We start from the raw sequence: 27,185 nt of genomic DNA, 5'->3' as shown, positions 1-27,185 counted from the left end.
TTTCTTGGAGATTTTTTATAGAATTGTTCTTTTTAACTTCAAAACTGTAAAATCAAATTGAGCCCTGAACATGCAGAATATGTCCAAATGAAAAAGCAAAAAATTTGACTTGGTTCCAAAACGGTGTCAGACTGTTCATATTTACATCTTTATTCTGCAAATTTGTCAAGTTGAGGCTTTTAAAAAAAAGCTTTTTAAACATTGTTCTAAAACTGAACTATGTAGCCTAAAACATCACAACAAAATTTGACATGATCTAAATGTGGAGTCTATTTGGGTGGAGGGAAATAATGTAGCCAACAAGGGAACATTCTACATCAATGCTACAAATGGATCAGAGCTGATGCAGAACTGAAGTGTTTTTATATATATACCAATATATATCTGCTTCAATTAATCCCCCACAATCCTGTGCTGCATCAGCCCAGTTTTACTTCACACTGCTAACGCTGGCACTTTGAGCATCCCTATTCTAGTAAAGACACGTGTAAGTTAAAGTACCCTGAATATGTAGCTTTAATAACAAGACTTCCTTTGGCAACAAACAATAATTCAAGAAACACAATATGAACCATTTTAAAGGCTAAACATTGGTATTTTACAAAACAAGTATATAAAAAGTGGTACCAGGGCAGTTTGAAGATGTATTTACATTTTCTTACCATATTCACCCCTAAAAAAGCTTCCAAATGACAAGTTACAAGGGCTCTTTTCTCATGAGAAAAGAGCCCTTGTCTAGATCTTTCAACACTGTATGATATGTATTAGATTTAAAAAGCCTCCAAACACAGAGACATCCTAAAATCTTGAAGTTGCATGAAACTGCTCACAGAAATAAATTATAAAAATACTGTACTACAGAAAAACCTTTTCACTGTGCATAACGATAGAGGAAATCAGCTTTTTTTTGTCAAGTTTACAAACGGTATTGCTTCACAGTATATGGACATCACCGACAGTTTCTGACTGAAGCGACAGTTATAAAGTTAAAAATGTAGGAAGGAGAATAGGGATGAATCCTTTAAAACAAGGAATAATCGTACCGGCGCCAAAGCAACAAGCTAAGTGAGAAACAGTGACACTTTTTGGCTTTCTCATATACCCGGACATGGACACAGTGACGCTTCTGGATCAGAAAAAAATACTTGAAAGTTACAAATACTAGGCTGTGTGGGCGGCGACTCAGGCTGGATTTATGCCATTTTTTTCTGTCCTAAATACTGACACCACAGGTGTGGGAGGAAGAAACAGAAGTGTGAAATCAGGATAAAAAAGTTTGCTTGAACTTAATTTGGTTTGGTCCCGTCTCCTCAGAGCTGTTATCTCAGATCTTTGGGGACTCCGAGAACTTTGTAGACATCGTTGGAAAAGACAGTGGTGAAGTACGGCCACGGGTCGTTGGACATTTGAGTGCAGAAGGGAGTTTTCCCAACGTTGTCAGGGTCTTCTACGTCCCAGATCTCTGGCATGCTGCACCCGGGCCTGAAGAACAGAGACAGAGATGAAGACAAGCCCACAGCCCTAACCAGAGAGGAGGGGTCTGGGCTGGGCTTACCTGGTTCTCCTGGTGCACCAGGAATCCTCCAGGATGAAGAAGTCCACCCCCAGCTTCATTAGGTTTCGTTGAACTGTTTCACCAGACATGCGACTGTACATGGAATAGACCAGCTTGGTTCTCTCCCTGTGAAGAAACATGGATTTAAACGTTACCGTTAACAGAGTTAATACACTTTTCCCATGGCAATATTCAAGCACTTTTAAAGGTAATTTTTCTAACTTTTTCAGCACCACACTTTGGAGACAAAGACGAAACAAATGAACAAAAGAAGACAGTTTAAATTCACCATTAAATCGTATAATTCATTGCTATTTTTGACTGGGATGCACCAATCTACTGTTTTCATGTCCGATACCGATTCAGATATCTGAGGTTGTCAGGATCTGTGTTTTCTGTGTTCATTTAGAGTTTTTTGTGTCCTTAAGTCTCTTCGTTGTCCTGTCCTCCCCTTGATTGTTCCCAGGTGTGTCTCGTCTCTGTGATTACCCTCCTGTGTATTTAACTCCACCTGTGTTCCTTGTTCCTCGTCGGGTCCTCGTCTATGTTAGCGTCTATGTTAGCGTCTATGTTTCGTCAGTGTTTCCTTGTGCCTGCTTCTTGTTGCTGGACTTATTTATTATTAAAATCATCATCATATTCATCTTACCTGGGCCTACAGCGTCTGCCTCACCTCACTCCGCACCACACCCCATGACAGTAGGACCCGACCATACCGATCGGTGAGGCTGCTATAATGGACCCAGCTGGAGCGAGGTTCCGACCAAAGGAGCAGAGCGGAAGGAGGCGGAGATCCGGCAGGGAGGAGAGGGAGCTAGTGGAAGCCCTCGCCGACTTGCAGCGGGAGCTTTTCCGGGGGACAAGACTGGTGTTGGCACCCCCCGGATACGGCCCCCGTCGATACCTCCGTCCGGGAAGCCAGCGACCTGAGCCGCCGGTGGAGCCGGCCCCTCGTCGCTTTCCGGAGCCGCCACCTCCGCTGTCTGCCCGGAGACGGCGACGTGAGCCGCCGGCAGACCCGGCCCCTCGTCGCTTTCCGGAGCCAGCACCTCCGCTGTCTGCCCGGAGACAGCGACGTGAGCCGCCGGCAGACCCGGCCCCTCGTCGCTTTCCGGAGCCAGCACCTCCGCTGTCTGCCCGGAGACAGCGACGTGAGCCGCCGGCAGACCCGGCCCCTCGTCGCTTTCCGGAGCCGCCACCTCCACGGTCAGCCCGGAGACAGCGACGTGAGCCGCCGGTGGACCCGGCCCCTCGTCGCCTTCCGGAGCTGTCACCTCCGCTGCCGGTTCCCAGGCTCCGCTCCGGCTCGCCCCTGCAGCCGGTTCCCAGGCTTCGCTGCGGCTCGCCCCCGCAGCCGTTTCCAAGGCTTCGCTGCGGCTCGCCCCCGCAGCCGTTTCCAAGGCTTCGCTGCGGCTCGCCCCCGCAGCCGTTTCCAAGGCTTCGCTGCGGCTCGCCCCCGCAGCCGGTTCCCAGGCTTCGCTGCGGCTCGCCCCCGCAGCCGGTTCCCAGGCTCCGCTCCGGCTCGCCCCCGCAACCGGCCCCGAGGCTCCGCTCCGGCTCGCCCCCGCAACCGGCCCCGAGGCTCCGCTCCGGCTCGCCCCCGCAACCGGCCCCGAGGCTCCGCTCCGGCTCACCTCCAGCCGGCGCACCCGAGGCCGAATCAGCCGGCGTTCCAGCCGGCGCACCCGAGGCCGTTTCTGCCGGCGTTCCAGCCGGCGCACCCGAGGCCGTTTCTGCCGGCGTTCCAGCCGGCGCACCCGAGGCCGAATCAGCCGGCGTTCCAGCCGGCGCACCCGAGGCCGAATCAGCCGGCGTTCCAGCTGGCGCACCCGAGACTGTGACTCCCTGTGTTCCTTCCGAGACTCCCTGTGTTCCTTCCGAGACTCCCTGTGTTCCTTCCGAGACCCCCAGCGTTCCTTCCGAGACTCCCTGCGTTCCGACTCAGACTCTCTGCGTTCCTCCTGAGACCCTGACCTCCAGCGTTCCTCCTGAGACCCTGACCTTCTGCGTTCCTCCTGAGACCCTGACCTTCTGCGTTCCTCCTGAGACCCTGACCTTCTGCGTTCCTCCTGAGACCCTGACCTTCTGCGTTCCTCCTGAGACCCTGACCTTCTGCGTTCCTCCCGAGACCGAGACTCCCTGCGTTCCACCCGAGACCGAGACTCCCTGCGTTCCACCCGAGACCGAGACTCCCTGCGTTCCACCCGAGACCGAGACTCCCTGCGTTCCACCCGAGACCGAGACTCCCTGCGTTCCACCCGAGACCGAGACTCCCTGCGTTCCACCCGAGACCGAGACTCCCTGCGTTCCACCCGAGACCGAGACCCCCAGCGTTCCACCCGAGACCGAGACCCCCAGCGTTCCGACCGAGACCCCCTGTGCTCCACCAGAGACCCTGCCTCGGGGGGCTCGTCGTCGCCGTCTGTGGGCGGCCCCCGGGACTCATCGCCACCTCCAGCGCCGCGGACGGCCGCCGGACCGCCTCCGTGGTTCCCGCCTCCAGCGCCGCGGACGGCCGCCGGACCGCCTCCGTGGTTCCCGCCTCCAGCGCCGCGGACGGCCGCCGGACCGCCTCCGTGGTTCCCGCCTCCGTGGTTCCCGTCTCCGTGGTTCCCGCCTCCAGCGCCGCGGACGGCCGCCGGACCGCCTCCGTGGTTCCCGCCTCCAGCGCCGCGGACGGCCGCCGGACCGCCTCCGTGGTTCCCGCCTCCAGCGCCGCGGACGACCGCCGGACCACCTCCGTGGTTCCTGCCTCCTTTGCCTCTGCCCACCCTGTGGGTAGTTTTTTGTTTGTTTATGGACTCTTGGCCCTTCTTGTGTTTCCGCCCACGATGGTGGGTAGTTTTTTGTTTTTCTGGACTCTGGCCCCCCGTCCAGCGCCCCTCCGCCCACCCTTGTTGTGTTTTTTTTTTTTTTTTGGGCGTCTGGTAGCCGCCCTTGAGGGGGGGGTACTGTCAGGATCTGTGTTTTCTGTGTTCATTTAGAGTTTTTTGTGTCCTTAAGTCTCTTCGTTGTCCTGTCCTCCCCTTGATTGTTCCCAGGTGTGTCTCGTCTCTGTGATTACCCTCCTGTGTATTTAACTCCACCTGTGTTCCTTGTTCCTCGTCGGGTCCTCGTCTATGTTAGCGTCTATGTTTCGTCAGTGTTTCCTTGTGCCTGCTTCTTGTTGCTGGACTTATTTATTATTAAAATCATCATCATATTCATCTTACCTGGGCCTACAGCGTCTGCCTCACCTCACTCCGCACCACACCCCATGACAGAGGTTTAGTATCGGCTGATTCCGATACAAAATAAATCGTACTGAATTGGCTTAAAATGCTTCTTTTTTTTTGTATTGAATTCTGAATTTATTTGATAGCTTTGCAGCAGAACAGCACACTTAAATTCTAACTGACATAAAACAAAAAAAAGTTTAGTCAAATTTAACTTCAGTGAGACAAATAAATTTACATGAAAATATCTGGTTTCAACCGCAAATAACGTAAAATTAGGCTTTTAATCAAACATTAAATTATTTCATTAATAAGCTGTGCAGCTTGAATATAAAGCACTTTCAGAATCAGAATCGACGTTTATTGTCATCATGCAGAAGCACAAAGAAATTTGTTTCAGTACAGCCCGTCCAAAACAAACAAACAACATGAGACCAGGGTAGACGGGTGCCTGAGGCTGCAGCCATCATACACAAATTAAACGCTTTCCAAACCATGAAAACGTCTAAATGAAATTCAAGCATTTTATCAGCAAAAATTTATCGGCGCAAATTTCCTTAATTTTGGGAGATCGGTGATCGGCCGATGCTTACATGTGAAGCAGATCTTATTCCTCCGTCTCATCTACCCCAGCAAAGGTCTAAAAATCTCCTCTGCGTTCCTGTGAGAGGTTTGACCGATAAAACAGTCCCCCAGGTCACATCTACAGTTAACAGCAGTCGCCAACTCAGCAACTCTTTTGCTATAATTAGTGACATTTCAGACAAAAAACTGAAATTGACCAAAATCAGAATTGGCAGGTCAGGATTTTTAAAGATCGGTAATCAGAGGTCGGCCAAAAAACTGCATGAAATGCCGACTGCTGCCTACGGATCCATAAAAACAGCCCAGAAATGTGAAAATTTGTTCTTTGTCATCATGAAGCGTGAAAAACTCATGGCAGCTGAACTGACCTGAGACCAGCGTCTTCGTAGTGGGGGTGGTTGACGATCGGCCGGCCAGCAGAGAGCTTCACGCTGGCCATGGTGGGCATGGCTCCAGCAAACACAGAATCTACACAGAACCACGACAGAACCCAGTGGAACCAGTTAGCAACAGAGCTGCTGTACATATGTGTCAAAATGAGACTTTCAGAGTGAATTTAATTGTATTTCTTGTGTTGTGAAGCTGTTGACTCACCGGGCTGGGTGTTTTCCTGGATCCAGTCCAGCAGCTCCTCCTGCGGCAGGTTGCTGAACTCTCCAATGATGGCCCACTGGGCCTGCAGGTTGGCCACTCCCTGTACGGCCATCATGCCCAGCACTGTGAAAACTACAGCCTGGTGCTTGAACCTCTCACCAATCCAACCAAACAACTGGGAAAGGAATGGAGAGCGGACATATTTGATGCACAACATGGAGGTGGGTTTTTAAAAAAATTAACTAAATTCCCAAAGTGAAATGAGTTTAGCTCACATAGACATAGAAAGTGTTAGTTTTGATTACCATAGATTACAGATAAAGTAAAAATGTGGTTTCTTATATCGTTACAACTCTACATAAGACCAATAAAAAAGATATTTTAAAGCAGAAATGTCAGTCAGAGTCATGTTCTGTACAATCTAAGTTTACAAAAAGTGTTCACAGTCCTCCCAGTGTTGTGGTTGTCAGTTTTGCTTGAGCACCTTTTCCAATTACAGTTTTTCCTTCCACTTGACTTTCCATTAAAATGCTTGTATACAGCGCTCATTGAAAAAGTGAGTGTGCCCATGACTCCTTTTTTTTTTAACAATTGTACACATCTTATGACGAAAACTACCAAAACATTTATTTTGGTTTTTCAAAAGTTATAGGCCAAAATCATAAGAAATAAGTGCTTAATATATAACAAATAGCTTTTTAAACTGAATTAATCAAATTATTTTTTAAATTGGATTTAAAAAATACTCTGACATCCATACAATTTCCAAGAGCAGAGCTAAGAGATTTATTAAAGTCAGTTGGCGTTTGTGTATTTAGAAACAATTAATGAAGATATAAAGAAAAGTTTTAAAATGAAAAGGAGAAGTTGGAAGAAGAAAATATAAAATATGAAAATATTATAGTCAACTCCGTCTTTCAAGTCAATTTGCTATAATATGAGAAACTAATCATCAATCAATAACCACATAGATACATATTTAACCACAAAGCAGGAAATGTGCAGAAAAACCAAACAAAAACAAAAATAACATAAAAAAGACATATCATTGAAATGATGCAACACTCTACCTTTACAGCATGTTACATTTTATTAAAAACTGATCTACTCTTTTTTGCGTTTATTTAGACAGATTGTTCCATAAACAAAAACAACTTTCCACTTGTTTAGTTCTGATTTTGAGTTTTTCAAAATATCTCCGATCGTCTCAAATTATAAATGCAATCTCTTTTAATAAATAAATAATGCAGATGTTTTGGTAACACACTGCTATGTATTTAAACATATTAAAACCTGTGTTGGAGCTAGATAGAAAAGCTGTCCAGCAGAAAATATCAAGAAGCTAGTTGAGTGTGACACAATTCCCACATTACTGTGTTTATTTAGTTGGGCTAGTATTGTTCTAATCAGTGTCAGTGTTCAGTTTGTCGTGTCTGTGGGAGTGGAGGCCCACCTGTCGGGAACAGAGCAGTGACGCCATGATGCACATGTGCGGAGTGAGGAAGAGCTTCAGGCGCATGATGAGGATGGCCAGGACGGCGAAGGCTACCAGCTGCAGGCTGTGGTACACCATCTGCACAAAAACACACAGGGAAATGCACATGAGTTCACGCCGACATTCACAACTTCTCACGCTTCCACAGCACGCACAATAAAAAGGACAGAGGTTGAGTGTTTTGAGTTTAAGACACTCTGTGAACAGGAGCAATATGTATTGGATGACGTTCATAATTTCTATAAAGGTTGAATTTAACAAAATGCAAAATCAAACTCCTGACAACAAACAACTTTCTATTTGTGAGCAAACTCCAGAAGATTTACGAGTTAGAGGAACAAAATTACGGTGGATAACTTTACATGGGAAAAATGTCTATTTCCTTCCTGGAGATCAAAAATAGAGGTGCAACTAATGACTATTTTAGAAATCAATTATTCTATCGATTATTGCAAAAATTAATCGGGTAAAAAAAAAAAAAACTTGTGCGCTCCACAGATTTTTCATTAAGAAATTTTTATATAAATTATTAGAAATACATTAAAAGATGTAAATCAATAAATCAGTTCTTTCTGGTGTGACATTTACCTGAACTTTATCATTTACAGCAGATTTTAGAATAACATGAAGGTTAAAGGTTACATAAGCTGGTCTTTCATTTCATTGTGCAGATTATCTATTCCAAAAACACTAAGTCTTGTCAAACATTCTTAGTACACTTAAAATATAATAAAACTAACTTAAAATCAAAGAGCTTATTCACAAAAACACTTTTTCTCGCTATTATAAAGACTGCATATTGAAATCAGCATTTGTAACCCAATTCATGTGTCACTGTTAGTTCTGTGCAAAAAAATAAAGCCGTTATGTGAAAAATCTGGTGGGTGAGCAGTGTTACAGAAAATTACACAAGACGGCTGGGAGAGGGATGAAAAAAGCAAGAAGAGTGGGATTTCACAGCAAAGGACAAACTGCTTTTCATTTCTGGGTAGAGACAAGAGGGATGAAAATCCCTTTGAGAGACAAAACCAACTGCAACGCAGAGGAGAAATATTCTGAAATCAGAGGAACAATGCAGCCAATGGCATCTGAGAAATGAATAAATTTAATCACAATTAAAAAACATAAAGGAACTTTATTTCCTTACCTCTCCTTTTGCAGCTACATCAGACCTGCAGAACAAAACAGATGAAGAATAGAGACAAAATTATTTATTAGAAAATCAGAGAAAAAAAACTACTTAGAATATTGTTAAATAAAAGTAAAAGCATAGAGAAGGAAGGAGTCACCCTGTGAATTCATCTTCATCCTCCATGTTTGGAGACGTTTTTGCTTTTTGTGTCAGAGTCCGAAACAGATCCTGCACCGTCTGAGGAGGACAAATTAGGATTAGGATTAAAAGCAACGACTGTTGGATCTTTAATGTCATCACTGATTTTTTTGTTTTGTTTTTAGTGGTAATACTCCTTCAACTGCTTGCTCATGTACTGCCTGCTGTGCTCTGCCAAAAATGATTCATGTATTCTTAGCTTAGCGTGGGTCGGCGTAATAAGATTAAACACCAAATGTTTTTTCTCTCTCATATTTTTCAGCAAGAAAAATCCTTGCAATAATAGATATTTTCTTTACTTCTCAGTTTAGAGAGGAAAAAAAAAGGTGTAAAAGCTGCAGGAGAGAAAACATTTTCATGTAGATTTCTCAAACTGAAGCGATGCAACCTGCTTCCTTCCTCCCAGCAGTTCGGTTTGGTTGTCTGCAAGCAGCTTTGTGTTTCCTGCATAAAAAGAGCTCTGAGGTTTAAAAAGCGATTTCATCTTCATGCAGGGCTGCACAGAACAGCAGCGGGTTTATAGTGAAACCTTCCGACTGTCTCAATGTTTAATTCATGATGCCACATGCAGGGAAATTCAATAAGCCTGAACAGAAGTGCTTAATAATCCTTAATAATCTCAGTGACTTTACAGAAGATTTTAGCTTCCTTCGGTGAGAGTTTGTTCACTAATTAGTTAATAAAGGAGATATTACACACATAATCTAGCAAACATACAGCAGATGGTTTGTCTCTTGGCTTCCTCGAATAATCGGTTGTTTTGCTGGGATTAGAATGGGATAAACTGAACAGGAAACAGTGCATCCCAGTAAAATAGAAGATCATTAAAGAGATAACTTTATTTAGTAATTAAATAAATGTAAAAAAATCAGAACTTAAATTATGACTGTAATTTGTAAAATGCCACAAAAACTGTTTTGTTAAAGAAACCATCTGCTCACAGAGTGCCATATTGAAGAATATTAATGGAAAGTTAAGTGAAAGGAAAAACTGCCCGCCACGCAGATCCAGTAATTCGTGCAAAAAAAGGCACAACAAGGTATTGAATGTACATATGTTGCAGTACAGGGCCTTACTCGTCTCTGTGTTAAAAATGCTTTTTTTATTAGTTTATTGTTCAGTTTTTCATTTAAGCCATAAGAATAAACATTGACAAAAAAAAAACACTTGAAATAAATTACTCTGTGTGTAATGAACGTAAATAATATCCCAGTTTCCTTCCTTGAATATAAAAACTGAAACCGTTTAATTTGGAAATTTTTTCACTTCGTTTGGTAATTGGTGTCAAATGAACAAATTTCATCCAAATCAAAGCAGCAATTAATGAATATAATCTGTCATATTATTCAGATCGATCAAGGATTATTTTAATCCATCTCTGCTTTCTTTAATTCACCTTCATATGCCAAGTTTTTACCAGCCTGATTCCTGCTGGTTCCTAACTGGACCTCCTCTGAGGTAAAAGTAAAAGAAGGAGTTCACAAATGACAATCTGTGTTTTAAAGAATCTCTCTTTATTTGAATCAGTGCTAATCAAAGGCAGATCAGAGTCGTAAAATACTGGGTCACAGTCCTGATTTATGATTAAAATAATAAAGAATATACTGTATATTTACATATAATATCTGCTACAAGATAAATGCATATCAGCAGCTTTAATATAATTTGAATAAATCTTTAATGTCAAACATTTCAGCTGTAATATATTTCTATCAGCCTCTTGTTATAATGATTTCTAGAAACCTCCAAAGGTAAAACTGAAAGCTTTAGCTTTAGCTCATCACTCTGAGCTTTATTTGTTCAGATTATTAAAGTGAACTGAGGGAAACAGGAAGAAACAGAGCCTGACTTGGAGTGAAACAAATAATTAAAAGTTTTCCTGAGAGGACTATACATTAAGTTTTACTTATTTTATGTGAGCAAACTCACCTTGCTTGCAATGAGAGCAACCACCAGCATGTTGACGGGCAGCAGCAACGTCTTCAGGTAACGAACCGGCGTCTGAGGGAGAGAGACACAATAAGGAAGTCAAAGAGAGAAATGTTTATTAAATAAAAAACTTGATCTTTATCCAAAATCCTCTACAAGATGAAACGAATTAAAGATTTTTGAGTTTATTGATGAATTTGGGTTTTTAGTAATTTATTTGCATCGTTCATTTTCTAATGTGGAATGATTACGCAACAAAAAAACATCAGAACTGGGCAAGAGTGTCAAAATACATCTCCACTGATATTTAAAGCCTTACGTTGGATCAGGGGTGTCCAAAATGTGGCGCTGTGGCCATTTGCTGCCCTTGGAATGATTCTCTGCGGCCGGTGTCCACAGTTTAATTAGACAGATTTATTTTACCAGACTGTTGATGGCAAAAAAACTTTAAATTTAAAAAAAAAAAAACTAATGCAGAAAAATGAAGTCTACAAATTGAAAACTTAAGCAGCAACACAAAATATTAATCTCTTATTAACCACATTTCTAGTTTTTTTTTTAATTTGATGATGAATAGCACCACAAACCTTTTACTTGAAAGTGGAATTGGGTTCCCCATTTTATTAAATATCAGGATTAAAAAAGGGACCAATATCATTTTCTTATAACCCAGAATACATCATAAATTATTTACAGAATCTGTCTGTATGAAAACCAGGTGAGGAGGTTTCATTTAAATATTGTGTATTTAGTGTTTTTCCTTTGCATTTTTCACAACAAAATAATACAAAAATAAATAGTAGTCCATGATTACTTTTAACTTGACAGTTGTGACCCCTGTAAATTTCAGTCTTCATGTATTATTTTGATCTTGTGTGGATTTGAGTAAAAATAAGCAACAAATTCAAGCTTGAGGATCTAATTGTTTTTTTTTTTTTCATAAATTGTTGTGGTATTTGTTGTAGAATCATTGGAGGAGCAACAAAGAAGAAGTCAATCAAAGCGAAATTCATAAAAGTTGTTCAATAAATAATTTGAAATAAGAAAACAAAGAAAAAGGAAAAAATGTTAACCTATATATATATAACAATGAAATAACACAAAGTACATCAAATACAGATGTAAATGAAAAACACCTGCTTCTGAAATTAAGAGGTTTTTAATAATGACAACAAACCAAAAACAATGTCAAAGTAAGGAATTACAATAAATTGCAAACACTTGCAGACTAAATGTGTAGTGAGTAGTCAGTGTGCTTTCATTCATATTCTGTTCAAGCTAAATCATTAAGTCAGATCAGCGTGCAGCACAAAGCTCGACTAAATCATCAGCTGTCAAGTTCTGCTGCGGGGGTTTTTGTTCCCTGTCAGCACAGATCTGGTTCCATCTGAACTCTGACACAAAGCAGCGGGAGTTTCAACATGTCTGACATCTAAAAAGATAACCAAAAGTGACATTTTAAAAGCAATTTAGACTTTCATTTTCGCTGTAAAGACTTGAATGCGACTCTGATCAGCTATTCAGAAACACAAAAATGAGCTCTGCTGAAAGAAAACTATTTAGTTTGACTTGCCTCAAACTCCATGAAGTCGAATTCGGCAGCGCAGGTGTACATCAGAGTGTGAAAGTCTTTGTAACTCGTGAATTTGGACTTGATCAGTCCACTGATGTGAGCCTGGAAAATAATAAACCTCTGCTTAAATACACAAAGTGCCAATTCTGCCCTAACATGGAACCCAACATGTGGTTTAATATTTTCAGTAGGTTGCAAAATGTTCAGAGTGGCTTAATTTAACCAATTTTGACATCAAGCATCACTTGTTCCTCCTATTTATTGTTTCTTACAACTTTTAAACATGAACATTCTCTTAAAATATTCTAATCTTTTAATGTAGAGTCAAAATATCATCATCACATGGAAAAGTGGCAGCATTGAAACATGAAAACTTGGTATCTTACATCATCAGAGGCACCAAACACAGAGGAGAGCAGAAATTTGAGCAGAACTGTGGAGCCAACCCAAGCCAGTCCTTGCATCACCTGTCGATGAAAACATAAATTATTTTTCATGCAATCAAAGCCTCTCTGTAAAAAGCAACAAGAACAAGCTAATAAATAATTTACTATAATTACAAATACTTTCCTAAATGCTATCTGCATCATTTCACCTCCCACTCTTTTGATTTTGCGTTTCATCACACAAATGCGTTGGCTGTGAGCAACAAAACACACCAGAAAACTCTGTGAATATAAAACAAGTCCTATAAACAAATCCCAAAAAAATCTCAGCAAATTATATATATATATATATATATATATATATATATATATATATATATATATATATATATATATATACTGTATATATATGCAGTCAACAGTCATTTTGAAGTTGGGATCAACTTAAAAAACTGTTTTAAAATTAAAAATTGTTGCAGGAAAAACACTTGTCTAACCCAAGTCTAATTATTACCAACACATTTCAATAAACATGCTGCAAGAAACATGGAGACTCCACACAGAAAGGTCATGCAAACCCAGGAGCCTCTTGCTGCAAAGAGTCCTAACCACCATGCAGCCCTTCAGCTGCCTTTATAGTATTTTTAACATTTTGTATTTATAGATGTGACTCTAATGTTGTGACTTCCTGCATGTAGTGGTTGTATTTGCACTAAATCACAAGGGAGATATTTATATCAATGCTTTTCAAATATGGTTTTTATATCCTTTCTAATCTCCTATCAGAAGGAAGCAACCTTTTTTGGCTAATACAACCTTATCCCTTTGGGAGAATTTAAGAGCTTTTAAATTTCATTCCTAATTTGTCATTTTTCTCCTTAAATTAAAAAAAGGAATACATAAAAAGTGAACGACTGAATTTTAAATCCTTAACTCTAATACTGATGCAGTATTCAGAATTTAAGTGCATCAAACTAGAGGTTACTAGAGGTTCATAAATGTGTACTGTAAGAATATAACTGTTACCCAAGACCTGATATTATCAAATAATTTTGCATTTGTGAAGAAAACTTTACAACTTCAGTATTTCTGTTTGTTCTTTTCTCTGCAAACGCAAAATAATAACATCTAAAGTATCGCCACAGTACATGCTTGAAATGATGCGTGAAAGAACAGCGTTATTTCTTCTCACCCAGAGGATAATGCCAGGTTTGAACATCTGAATGAATTGGTTCCTCAAAGCAATGATTACCTAAACAGAAAAAAAGATAATTAAACACTTGTTTGAATCTGTTTCTGTATAAAACACATAGATTCTTACAAGCACATCGTAATTTGATATTTGCACGTCAGAAACTCACCCAGATGGAAATGAGCGAAGAGGCGTAGAAAGACGTGAGGAGCATGGAGTTTCCAAACATCAGGACGAAGCAGACGCCGAGTGTGATCTGAGGAAAACGGAGAACAAGTGTTTTCTCTCAGTGTGAAACCTGCAACTTTATGTTTGTAAATGATCTGTGTGATCACATAATAACACTTAGAGACTGACAATGACAGTGATCTCATACAGTATCACTTTATTAATGCACCCTTAGGGAAATTTGCCTTGCAGCCAAATGAAAAACTAATATCACAACCACTCTATGTGAGTAGTTACAACAGAAATAGAAACGCAACGGAAAACATCAGACTAAAATGACAAACCAATTATAGCTCATCATATTTTAAATTTATCTGAATAATAGCCTGAATAATAAAAGTTGGTGCTTGCTTTATTTTATTCAACTGTCTGTAAAAGATTTTTGTGGCACATCAGGTGACATTAGACCAGAGATTTTGTCTGCCACCGTCACTGCTGTCTCCTTACTATACTCTCTACTAGTTTCAGTAGTTTCCTTTGGTCACAGAGAACAAAGCTAAATAATATCTGTGTCTGAGTACAGCAGCAGGGTGGTCTGGGATATCTGCATTAAGTGACAATAATAGATCTAACCAATGCATTAAAATGGGAATTCACAGCCACAAGCAGAAAATAATCCCATTCAACAAAGTCTTAATACTTAATCCCAGTGAGGTGTGGAAAACCGAATCCCTCTCCATTGTGCAGACGTTGATCACCAACTGGGGTTGCTTAGGATTGAGGGGGTTTTCAGCTGTTGCCAGTGGGTTTTTGATAAAGCAGTGTAGGATTACTGTAGCAGTTTTTCAAAAAGGGGTAAGCTGTACACACAGAGGCAGATGTAGTGTGCGCTTTGGGCCTCTTTATTAAAGTGCCACAGCCAACACGGCTGTATTACATGTATGACAACAGTGACAGTCACCAGAGCCCAAAGGAAAACCTTTGAGAGGCGGCGGAGAGTCTCATCATGGTGGTGCAGCAACGGCATGATCCAATTAAGCCCGTCACAATAAGCAATAAATCAATTAATCGCATGATAAATTAAAATAATTTCCATTTGGACAACAGTTGTTAAAGAGATATTCTCTTAGTTGAAAATGATCTCAAAATGGCAATATTATGTTTTATCACAATAATTTCTGGGACAAATAATAAATCAAAATTTGTTATTGTGATAAGTCAAATAAAGATGCAAGATCGTGACAGTACTAAAGTAACTGGTTTGTTTTCTATGGGTCCTTTCACCTGGTTTGGGTTCTGAGTTTATGCAATTTTATTGTAAAAGTCAACATTTGAATGTCTGGTAATGTTGCATTTAAAAGAAAACTGATACACACGTTTTATTTTTAAAAAAAAACATCCAGACAGTAACAATATTTCAATTATTCTCTGATTTATTATCATAAAAGATAAGCATTTAGATCAGGGGTCTCAAACTCCAGTCCTCGAGGGCCGCAGACCTACAGTTTTTAGATGTGCCACAGGTACAAAACACTGGAATGAAATGGCTTAATGACCTCCTCCTTGTGTAGATCAGTTCTCCCAGCCTTGCTAATGACCTAATTATTCTATTCAGGTGTGGTGCAGCAGAGGCACATCTAAAAGTTGCAGGACTGCGGCCCTCGAGGACTGGAGTTTGAGACCCCTGATTTAGATCAATTTATATTTTTTCCCTTCTAAGCATTCAAAAATTGCAGCTTTTTCCTACCAATTTACTTCTTAATTATATAAACCAAACACCTAATAGGGTAAGCACTAACCGTTTCATCCGCTACATGCAACACTGCATGTGGTAGAAGACACACACGTCAAAACTGTGTCACTTCTATTTCAGTAGACAAAGCCAAAGCCATCGTCAAGCTCTCTAAATTATGCACAGCCATATGCCTTCCCGTCCCAATCTTCCCGTAAAGGAGCTTCTCCTTATCTGCTGCGGCCACAGACTGCAGCTGAGAGCCAGGCAAGCCGAGGATTAGGGTGACAGGAATGTGGACCAGAGGAACAAACGGTCGCATTCCCTTATTTTCGGAGTTTATTGTGGTAAAAGGGAACGGTGCATGAGCAGTGATACTGTTAATGTCATAGAAACCCATCCCTGTGTCTGCCGGTTCTGTTCTCTTGTCTTATGTGATATTCTTTCAGCTAACACTTTCAGAGATAACACAACATGTCACACCTCAGAGGTAATCAGCTGGGAAAATGTTTGTTTTATGCAAAATACAGAAATGCTTTCTTTCATGCCTGTATTGACAAATCCAAGCTGTCAATGTGCAGAATTGAGTTACAAAAGAGGAAGCATAATCATCAACATGTTTACTGATTAACGTAGGAAGACATGTAGGTCTGCTGTACCATGTGAGTGACCAGGATGGACTGCATTTTAGCAGCAGCAAGGTAGCCCAGGATGTAGGACGCAAACAGTGAAGCCACCTGGAACACAGAGAGAGCAGAAACCTTAGGGAGGAAAACCTGCAGCGTGTCAGACAAAACATTATTTCAATGTAAAGGAACAACTTCTAGTACAGCACACTCTGGATTTAAAATAGAAGAAAGCCTTTAAACAAAACCATCTTTTATTCTAGAAGGACAATCTCACACTGAAAGAACCCTAAATGCTTTATTTGCTGAAATATGTACAAATTTGGATAATTCTGGCATTACTTCTTGTTCGCCTGAGGTGTAAATATGATGTTGCACAGAATCCCATTTCTGTTAGCAACCAAGACAAGAGACAATATGCATTCTAGTAAGGCTGAGCACCAACCAGAAATAAAACAGTTTCTCATCTTAAAATTACTCACATCTTTAAAAGTTTAAAACAGCTCAAGCTGTGACAAAGACTCTTAAAACTCTTTCTCTTGTGAATCGTTGAGAAAATTAAGTTGGTTGTGTTGGGAAAACAAAGGAATAAATGCAGTTTTAACAGCAGAGCTCTCTCAACGATCAAACTAACTTATTGTTTTTTCTGTGAAATTATGCTAATGAATAAAAGATAAATATGTTTTAATGATCACACGTTTACCAGAGGGGTCAGGTGTTTGGTAAACATTTAAAATTATTCCATTGAGACATGAAATTCTCAGGAGGATGTAAAAACAAACTCAGAGGTATCTGACCCAGTGCTAAAAGATGCCTGGAATTTAGAAGTACTACAAAAAAGAAAACCCTGCAAGAGAAAAACACATACACACACACACGCACGCCTCCACACACACCCCCGCACACCCCCACACACGATCAAGGACATGTTTCCAAGGATGCATTGCAAAGGATGCAAATCGGTTTAAGCTGTGGCTGCAGGGAGTCAGGATGAAACAAGATGTAGCGAGAAGAGGTTTGGCTACTTCTTTTTCAAACTAATTTCCACACATTGGGCGATGAATTAGATACAGTTGGGCTGCAGAAGAAAAACGGCTTGGTGGAAACTATAACTCATACAAACAGAGCAATTTCATACTTTTTCAGAGTAAGCTGAGGAAAAGCGCAGGAGTGGTTTCTAAACATAGAGCGGTATAAAAAGTGTGCAGCAGCTCTGTCAAACTTTGCTCAGTAGGTCTTCAGTTATGATCTGTGCTTCTGTGGGGCCGTGTTGGTACAATTAGGTTAAACTGACAGCTACAGCAATCACATTCTTTAGATTCCCATGGAAAGTTTACTCCAGGGTATCGGAGAGATCGTCCATCATTCCACACAGGATGAGCAGTGTTGCTTTAAAGCTGGATTCAGAACAATGAATGTGATCTTTATTCTCTGTTTCAAAAACCTCCCAATTTTTAAGTCACAATCGACAGGCACTGCGCCGCTACCTAGCCACCCTAGCAGAGATCCTGCATGTTTGCTCAGCTGGTTTTACTGCTGTATACACAGACAAGTGTTTTGTTGTTGACTTATTATTCAGACACCACCTGCTGCATTCTTGTTGGTTGTGCAGGAGGCTCTACTTCTGCTTTTCAAAGATGTATGTTTGCATAATTGCACATCTGTTTGCAGCCATTTTCACATGCGAGTGTGAATGTTGAGTTGGGGGGCATGGGATGCAACAGTTTACTTGGATTTAAAGTGACAAGACGCCCTAAAAGCGCTCTATCTGAAAGGAGCTCAAAACAGGCAGAACTGAGCACTAAAATCTCCTTATATAAGAATGAGTTTGTCCCAAAAATGTAATGAAAAATATTTTGTAAAACCCGTAGACCACTCCTAACTTCTTCAAAGAAGCAAAGTCCGCTGTAGGGAATGGTTTAGATGGTTAATATCTTATCTGAATGTGATAATTCTGCTTTAGTATAAATCTAGATTACTTGGTCCAAGAGGATGAAGCTTGGAATGTATCAAAAGAGTTCAATAAAAAGCTTAGTCAGGCTTTCACGTTATTTGCAGGTGAAACAGAAGCAGGACACAGTGCACCACCAGTGATCTTCCTGCATGTAACACTGAAGCGTTTTCCTGTCCTTCCCGACTCCTCTGCTGTCTTCTTGCTTTGTTTCTCTCATGCTCAGCAACAGCGTTTGTCAGGAGTGTCCTTGCCAGAGTATGATGTTTGTTCCCAGCTTATATCCTTAATCTACCAGCCCTGCACACATTCCCTGTCTCTCTTTACCTGAGTGAGCAGCACAAACTGGGCGAACTGCCAAGGCAGCATGAAGCATAAATTGGAGATGCCCAGAGCGATCATGGCTGTCCTGCCTGGTTTTCGTACGCTGCGGAAGAGGAGAGAGGGAGGAGGTAAAAACATAATTCAGAGCTGAGAATCTAGAGGAGATAAGAAAAGCCGTATTAAGATGCCTGCGAAAATAGACACGTTCAATGGCACTATTAAAAAAAACACTGAACCTCATTATGTATAATGTCACTCAGAAGAGAGAGCCTTTACCATAAAGCCGACGCAGAGCGGCTTCCTAACAGGTCTCACCCAGAACAAAGTGTTATTCACAAGATGATACGACATGACAGGGTAATGTTTCACTGCGGTAAGTGCTGCAGCTCCTCTGAGAGCTTCCTTCAGAGTGCCATTTAGCTGATAACCGGAGCAGAACCTCGTTTCCTCAAAGCACAAAAGCAGTTATATAGCTATAGACTACCAACACAAATTACACAAAGGGTTTTATTCGAGAATACACTGACGGCTTAATTAGAAACATCTCGGTATTAATGAAATTATCCCTAAAAGAAGGACATTCTCCTTCTGTTTTAAGGTTTTATGCATCCAGATGTAAAATAGTACTCTGGTCCTTGCCAGGTTAAATTATTTAAATCTGACCAAAAGTTTACAAAAGCACACAATAGTCATTAAATATTCAAGAAAGACAAAATGGGTGAAAAGTTCAATCCTATGAACCAGAAGAATGGAGAATGTAGTGGATTATGTCAGCGTGCTGGCATAATCTCAGCTGAGAAAGAGATTTTCTCCTTGAAACAAATCATACTTGCTTGTTCCTTTTATATTTGAACTTTTTCCGACCCCAGAGAAACAATAAACTTCCACTGTTAACATGGAAGACACAATGAACTGAAAAAAATTCTAAATATAGTTGAACTAATAAAAAAGGGGATGTTGGGCTTTTTAATCCAGGGTTTCTGCAGGCTTCACTAACTCTAACTTAAGACTTTTTAAGACCAGTATGAATGAAATTCATGACCTGTTTCAAAACATAAACGCACAAAAGAAAATCTAAAATAAATAAATTGAATGCGTTGCCAACATAGGTGAGCCAATGGGTAAGATGAACATAATCCAGCCAACTGGTGATTAATTTTCACTTACCCATGATAAAATTAAAAAAAGCTATTTACCTTTAGCAGCTATTAGCAGCTAGTTAGCGCCTCAAGTCACAGAAAGCAGAGAGGATGTTTGCGCGTACTCCAAAGTTTTGCGAAAGTACCGCAAAGAAAAACAGAAAATCACATCAAATATTAGAGATTAAATAGTCCTGCAACAACCAAATTTAAGATCTGTGATTAACATACTTGAGGTTAACTTATTTTCTTCCCCAATGAATTTAAGATATTTTAAGGCCTTAATTTTAGATATATGAATTTAAGACTTTTTAAGGATGTACAGACACCCTGTAATCTAATGTCCTAAATATAGGGATACTTCGAATATAGGATTGATTTGGTATATTATATTGACAGAAAGTAGTTTTATTCGTTTGAGGATGCAAAATGTTAAGATAGCTGTTTAAGAATGTCTGGAGATGATCATTGTAAAAGGTCAGTTGACAAAAGGAAAGAAAAATCATGGTCCAATCATTGAAGTGCTGGCTATGTGAGTACAGTACTGACAGGTGAGTGTCAGCATGACAATTGATTTGTGCATTTACCGTAGGATGTAGGTGAGAAGCAGCATCTGCAGGACTAGAAATGGGTACGCAAAACTCTCCCTCAGGGGTGGAGTCCACATCACACGAGTGCTCTGATTTCATACAGAAAGAAAATAAAGGACAATCAAACGGAAGTGGATTACAGTTTATGAAATGATGTAAAAAAACAATGAATTTCTATATTAAAAAAAAAAACAGGAAGGCAGGTAGTTTTCATGTACTGCCCTAAAAAAAGCTATACAATCTGGCATATGCAATAGAAACCATGTCACTTCATGCATGTTAAAAAGGAAACTGCAGCTAAGCAGATCTCTGATTTTCAAACTCTAATTTCTGCTCTGCTCACAGTAATTGGTGTATTTTTTAGTTGTTAAAGAAAACATACTCACTTCACCATGATTGAAGAAAAAACACAACGTGGAGACAATTCCCCCCAGTCTGCTTCCACTGGATAGAAAAAGAAAGAAACACATAAAAACTTCAGGGACAGCAGATGAGAGATGGGAAAAGAAGTTTTCTAGTTGATGTTTTAAATACAAAGAATGATCAAGAACAGAAAACAAATGATCACACTCGACACATAAATTGGCATGATCTTTGCTTTTCTCTGATGCTGCAGGGCAGAGCTCAGGGCAAACATGAACTCACCTGAGGTAAGCTCCATAAATAAAGAAAATGCTCATCATTGCGCCATTCAGTAGGAAGACACAGGCTACGTAGAAATATGCAGGGTCGCCCAGTCCTGATGTGCACCAAAAAAAAAAAAAACATAGAGTCACATTTTACAGTCAACAGATTCATTTGCAACTAAAGGATGTTTGGCCAGTGGGCAGGAAAAACTACTTCAAGCTCAACTGCTGACATTTTCAGCTCTGTAAGATCAGAAGCTCCTCAGGTTGGTAAAATTAGGTCAGGCACATATAGCTCACACAAAAGATAATATATGTGAGGTGCTCTGCTTTTCCCATGACGACAAGGCATACTCTGATTCACTGCTGTAGATATTTTGGTGAAAATATCACTCTGAGGCACTGTACATCTGTTTTTGAAATATTTTGTTCACCAACAAAATGCACAATTATACTTTCAGCTTGTAAGTTAATATTACATTTTATAGCTCTTTCAGAAAAAACAACCTGATTTTGAGAAGGTTTGCATTAAGATTTCTGGACAAGTTGTCTCTGCCAAACTGTACATTTGGAAGGAAGTGCCTTGATTAGATAAGACTAAAACTAATCAATCTGTCAAATTTATTTGTGTAGCACATTTCCACAACAAGGACGTTGAAAGTGCTTTACACCATAAAACATAACAGAGTAATGAATTATGAAACAAGCAATAAACAGTACATTTTGTCAAATGGCATTATCAAAATCATCAAGCAAATACACAATTTTCTGAGATACAGGGAGCCAGTGGAAGGAGTTTAGAAATTTTAGCTATGTGTTCCTGGCTTTAGTGAGAACTTGAGCAGCTGAAGCCTTCTTTTATTTGTTGATTTTATGTGACTTTATTTGTATAGAAAAAGATTGCAGTTCATCCTGAGAACACCATCCCCGCCATGAAACATGGTGGTGGCAGCATTGTACTAAGAAAAACTAGCTGGAGTCAATAGGAGATGCATGGACTTGAATACTGGTCAATACAAATGAATAATACAGAAAAATACAATCCTATAAGAAATCATGTAGAGGCTGCAAAAGACTTGAGTCTGTGGTGGATTTTCTACTTCCAGTAAGACAACAAGAAACAAACAATCAGAGCTGCAATGGAAAGGACCAAGTTCAGTACTCAAGAGCCAGTGTCCTAAATATTTTAGAAGTGTTTCTTCTTCTGATGATTTACCTCCTTAATTTGTAACCCGGTTCTGCAGAGGCTGCACAAAGAGACATTCATTTGATACAGATGCTGTGAGATCCAATCTGACTGATTCTGAGACTAATTCACAAAGACAAGTGGGTGCAATTTTTGAATTTTGAGGTTTGGAAAGCTGGTAAAGATTTGTCTGCTTATACAGGATGTTAACTCGTGAGTGCTGAATACAAATATATGCTCAATCTCACAGGAGACTAAAAATGAGCACGGTTAAAATCGGTTCCTCTTAAGGCTTCTAGCAGAGTAAGAAACAAAACAGTAAATCTTATTAAGGATGCAATAACTAACAGGTCGTATGTGTGTTGACGTGATCCTTCGATGGCCTCGTGTGGCTGTGAATCACAGAAAAAACAGCAGCTGGTCTAAATATGGAGCGCATACTCACTGCGTTCTGCAGTGTCGCTACAAATTTCACAAAAATGAAAACGCCGGGTGACAGATTTTACTGAAAACGCAGGATGGCTGTGCATCAGGTTTGTGTAAACACTGTGAAAACAGACTGTTTACAAAGGCCCTGCTGCTTGCACTAATGAGACAGAACAGAGACTGCAGCTGCTGACAGCAACACATTTAAATGGATTCTTAAGATTTTCTTCATCGCTGGATGCTTATTAAAAAAAAACACTAAAAGGAAGCGGTGCTTTACTGCTGTACATTTGTTATGATTAAACAGATTATCTTTTATTTGACAAAGGGAAAAACAAAAAAGGCTCCTCATCATAAACCACAGACAGCTGTTATCAAATAAGACATTTTACTGGGTGATTAGTCTAAGAAATTATTGCAACAAATGATAACATTGTCATTTGGAGACCAATGTTCTCTAACAACAAAAAATGGCAAAACTAATTTCTAAAGAACTGGAACTAAAAGACATTTTAAATATCCAAAATAAATGAACAAAAACAAATAAAATGAACTATGAAGTTTCTGTAAACAAACTAACCCTTCAAAATAAAAATTATATAGTTTAGTGCAATGCAGCAGATTTTCTGAGTGTGTGTGTTTGAGTGTAAGAGAGAAAGGTAGCTCAGGATGGGGCTCCATGGCAACCGAATACCTTCACAGCTATCCACAGGAGTGAGTCCCTCTCCTCTGTTAATGGACCAACACGTCTTAGTGGGGATCCCACAGTAGCCCATAACACCTGTGTACATGCGGTACCAGCTGGCCAGGACCACCTGAGGAGAGGAGAGAGGCAGTGAAAAGCTTGATTGAACAACACGTTTTCAAAAGGCTCTTCTCTCTCCTCTCAGAGGAATAATCAAAACAGTCTGACGGCTTTATGCTCTTAACAGGGTTCTGGGTTTCTGATACTCTTCACAGAGGTAATTATACTGTCTAAGTGATTTTTATTAACAACTGATGACCTTCAGTTTCCTTCAGGTATAAACAAATAGACAGAAAGACCAGTTTTTATAATTATTAGGACAAAACAGTAGAATGAAATAATCGACTTAAGTCTGGAAATGAAGAAATATCCCCATATCAGAAGTCAGAGCAATAGCTTAAAACAACTGGAATGTGTTCACATGCAAACTCTATGCAGATGATACTACTATATATTATGCATCTGTAAAATCAATATCTGAATTTACTTTAATCTTAAACAATGAATTAGAAATCATACAGAAAAGGGTTCTAGATAATAAATTAATAGTAAATACATTAAGGACAAAAAATTTGTTTCTCCAGTCAAGTGAAATGTTAGACAAAAGATGTCGTATGGACAAAAATGGTTGCAAAACGTCTTACCAGCTAAGGTGCCAACAAGTGTTGCATCCCCAGTGAACGGAAAGAGTAATATAGAGACAATACAACACGCAAAATACGTTTATAAAACATTAAAGTTACCTCTGGGTAGAGATTGAACCTCTTCAGAGTGTTAATGACCAGAGGATACTCGGTTAATCGATCGTTCATGATCATATGGAGTCCATCCAAGAACGAAGGAGCCTCGATGATGGTCTTGTAGTAGGAATAGTACAGACCCTGGAATCAAAAAGAAAGATCAAGAAAAATCTATACGATAAAAGAAGGATGAACAACAAGAGAAAGTAAAACCCAACAGACTTATCCCTGAGAAAACACTCTTTTATTTTTATGTTTACACACCAGATCGGGGTCATCTCTAGTGTGTGTACACAAAAGTGAAAGTTGACCTTTGCTCCAACAAGATTGATTTTGTTTGGTAGTCAAATGAAAAAAAAACCCAAAATGTTGGGAAATGACAAATTCTGCTGCCTTGTCATCAAAACTGGCTTTTGACCTTTTAGCTTGTTGCTCAACATCCATTTAATTCCCACCCTCAAAACATGACATCCGTCTGTCAGGCACAGGGCTGCTGCGATCTGAACCATCATGTCCGGTGTGCTTAATCTGATCAGTACTTTCTAAAATCAATGTTACTACTATGCATTTATATTGTTAAAATGTATGGAAGCTCACATTAATTTGCAGCATAGAATTGTAGATGTTTCCTGATCAACTGAGGACTCATGATGGCAGGAATTATCTGAACATTTTATTCCTTTGAATGTTTAGATTCATATATAAAACTAAATATAGCATGAAATCTCACAAGTACAGGACAATCTGGAAACTACATACAGGAAGGATTTTACTATGACTCAAGCCTAAGTGCAGCAACATCATAACGAAACAAAAGAGAGAAGTACTCAAAAATGCTTCTGCAATCCAGTACAAAATAAGGGATAAAATGGACATTTTTAGGATGAATCAACTTTCTTCCACAACAAATGCTACAAGCCCCAGGGTTCATTTTTAGTTTGATTACCGGTAGTTGCGAATACCAACCAGACTACACACAACAAATAAAAATCTCATAGCACTTCCTAATAAAATGTCAACTGAGTGATAGTCACAAACACAAAAATGTTGAAAAATTGACCAAAGAATATCAGAAGAATATCAGCATGCAAACATGGTACACAGCAATTTACAGTAGAGTGACCTACTCTAATAGGCAGGGTTTCGGACAGTTTTCGTATTTTATAAAATATAAAATTACATGTAGGTTCTGGTACTCAAGGACAATACAATAAAAAATGAGTAGAAATTAATAACATCACACCAAATTTGGGCAATTCCCATGACATAAAACCTAGTAAGCCAACACTGACTGTAGGACCAATAGCCTTACTGTCATTTGTTCACCATTCAGAAAAGTTAACTAGAGGCTGGTAGAGTAACTAGAACTTGTATTCAAAAGTAAAAAGTGTGGTGCAGTAAAACGACTCCTAAAAGTGCCTTTTTCCCCCCCAAATACAACTACATCCTACGCACCTCTGGTTATAAACACTATCTCTGCTTCTCATTTACTATAAAATATGAAATGACAATCTGAATTGAATCTGGAAACTACTTGGGTCAGCAAAGCTAAGTTGTGTGGCTGGACAAATGTTCCAGATCCACAGTGGTCAGCGTTTATCACTAGTGGTGGAAGGAGCAGTGGTGAACTGGTGACCGGGTCATTGGAGTGTGAAGAGCGAAGGCCGGTTATACGGTCCGATCCAATAGATTAGCTACTGTTGCTCATTTTTTAAAAGATATTAATGCTGGTTCTCTGAGTATGGATCCTAAGGGGAAATTGGTTACAACACAACAGCTACTTTCTCGTGCACATCAGAGAATAATGTGACAACACATAAATAACCTTTTCTTCCTTGAGCTTTTGGACATTACCAGATATATACTTGTGTTTTCAGGAAGTTTGATACATATCATTGTGTATAATCATATGATTCAGGATATTGCTTGGTTGTGTACCAATATCATCTGGTGTGCATGAGAAACTAACTCTTTATTTGTTTACTTCTCTATACACTGTAAATTAGAAAGGCGAGAAAATACGCAAAGCTTTGGCAGGATATCCATGATGGTCATAATATTATGCCTGATCAGTGTATATTCCTCATTTTAGTCAATTAATTAATTAAATCATTGTCCATTAGTTGTACCTTTAAACTGGATTAAAAAAAACAACATTCCTCACTTATTCAAACAGTAGCATGTTCTACAAAACTGTGGAAAGAGTCACCATCAGCTATTAAAGCATTTCTGATAAAACAAGACAGTAACTACTTACCATTTCTGTTCGGAAAGCCATTTCTTTCTCCAGGTTCGACAGATGAGAAAAGTGTCTGTCATTCTCAAAGAGCTGAGACAGATGATACCTGGTCACAGGAAGAGGAGTGTGTAAACAAATAGCAAGTAAGCAAAACGTGTGTGTGTGTCTGGTTGTTGCTGCAGCTTACCAGTGCAGATATCCAGTCAGCCCAGCTGTGGACAGAGAAATCGAAAACTTTGTGAAACTGGTGAAAATGGGTCAGTAAACAGAAAAAAAAACAAACACCAGTAAAACCGCACAGGTCACGATTCAAATGTGATTGTTGAACCATCAGTATACTATTGGGTTATTATAAATGGATATCCAGGAGTGAAGTTAATGTGGAAAACCTGTTTAACCCGGTCTAACCGGTGAATAACGCAACTAAAACAGAGCGGAAGTTATTTATATCAGAGTTTAACGACATAGACTACCGGAGAGCTAGCGCTTGTGCAAGCTAACAGTTAGCCTTGTGATGGTGAACCGAGATAATTTCCCTGATTTCCCGCTGTAACGGCACCAGTTGACCAGTGTTAGCCCCCGTTAGCTTGGGTTTTATCGGCATGCTAGCAGGCTAAAGCACCGAACTTACCGAGAAGGACCGTGACAGCCAGGCTCCAGACCGACGGCGAAGTTAGCCCGAGCTTGTGTCCGATTATCGACAGCCCGTCTGGATGAGAGAAAGCCTTGTTGTCCCTGCCTGGTCGCCTAATGTTACTTTTGCTGTGGGGTGAAATATGATGAAGGGTCTGGGTTTGACCGGGACTCTTCCCGGTCTGTTTCCTGGTTTTAGCCACCAT

The 27,185-nt window shown here is 40.1% G+C and overlaps 1 protein-coding gene across 1 annotated transcript; it reads right to left on the bottom strand.

Moving 5' to 3' along the window:
- Positions 1-126: 126 nt before the first annotated feature.
- dpy19l1l (dpy-19-like 1, like (H. sapiens)) lies at positions 127-27,185 on the bottom strand. The gene is made up of 22 exons (XM_032557590.1): positions 26,978-27,185; positions 26,534-26,558; positions 26,365-26,452; positions 24,111-24,248; positions 23,317-23,437; positions 21,030-21,123; positions 20,771-20,828; positions 20,382-20,473; positions 18,659-18,758; positions 16,414-16,491; positions 14,024-14,110; positions 13,855-13,914; positions 12,663-12,743; positions 12,277-12,378; positions 10,704-10,775; positions 8,734-8,813; positions 8,592-8,616; positions 7,403-7,522; positions 5,950-6,124; positions 5,724-5,823; positions 1,556-1,681; positions 127-1,482 (listed from the first exon to the last, which is right to left on the bottom strand). The coding sequence occupies exons 1-22, from the start codon at positions 27,183-27,185 to the stop codon at positions 1,320-1,322; spliced, it is 2,193 nt and encodes a 730-aa protein (XP_032413481.1). The 3' UTR covers positions 127-1,319.

Source organism: Xiphophorus hellerii, chromosome 3 (assembly GCF_003331165.1).
Source record: "Xiphophorus hellerii strain 12219 chromosome 3, Xiphophorus_hellerii-4.1, whole genome shotgun sequence".
NCBI lineage: Eukaryota > Metazoa > Chordata > Actinopteri > Cyprinodontiformes > Poeciliidae > Xiphophorus > Xiphophorus hellerii.
This window is presented reverse-complemented; position numbering and strand designations above follow the sequence as displayed.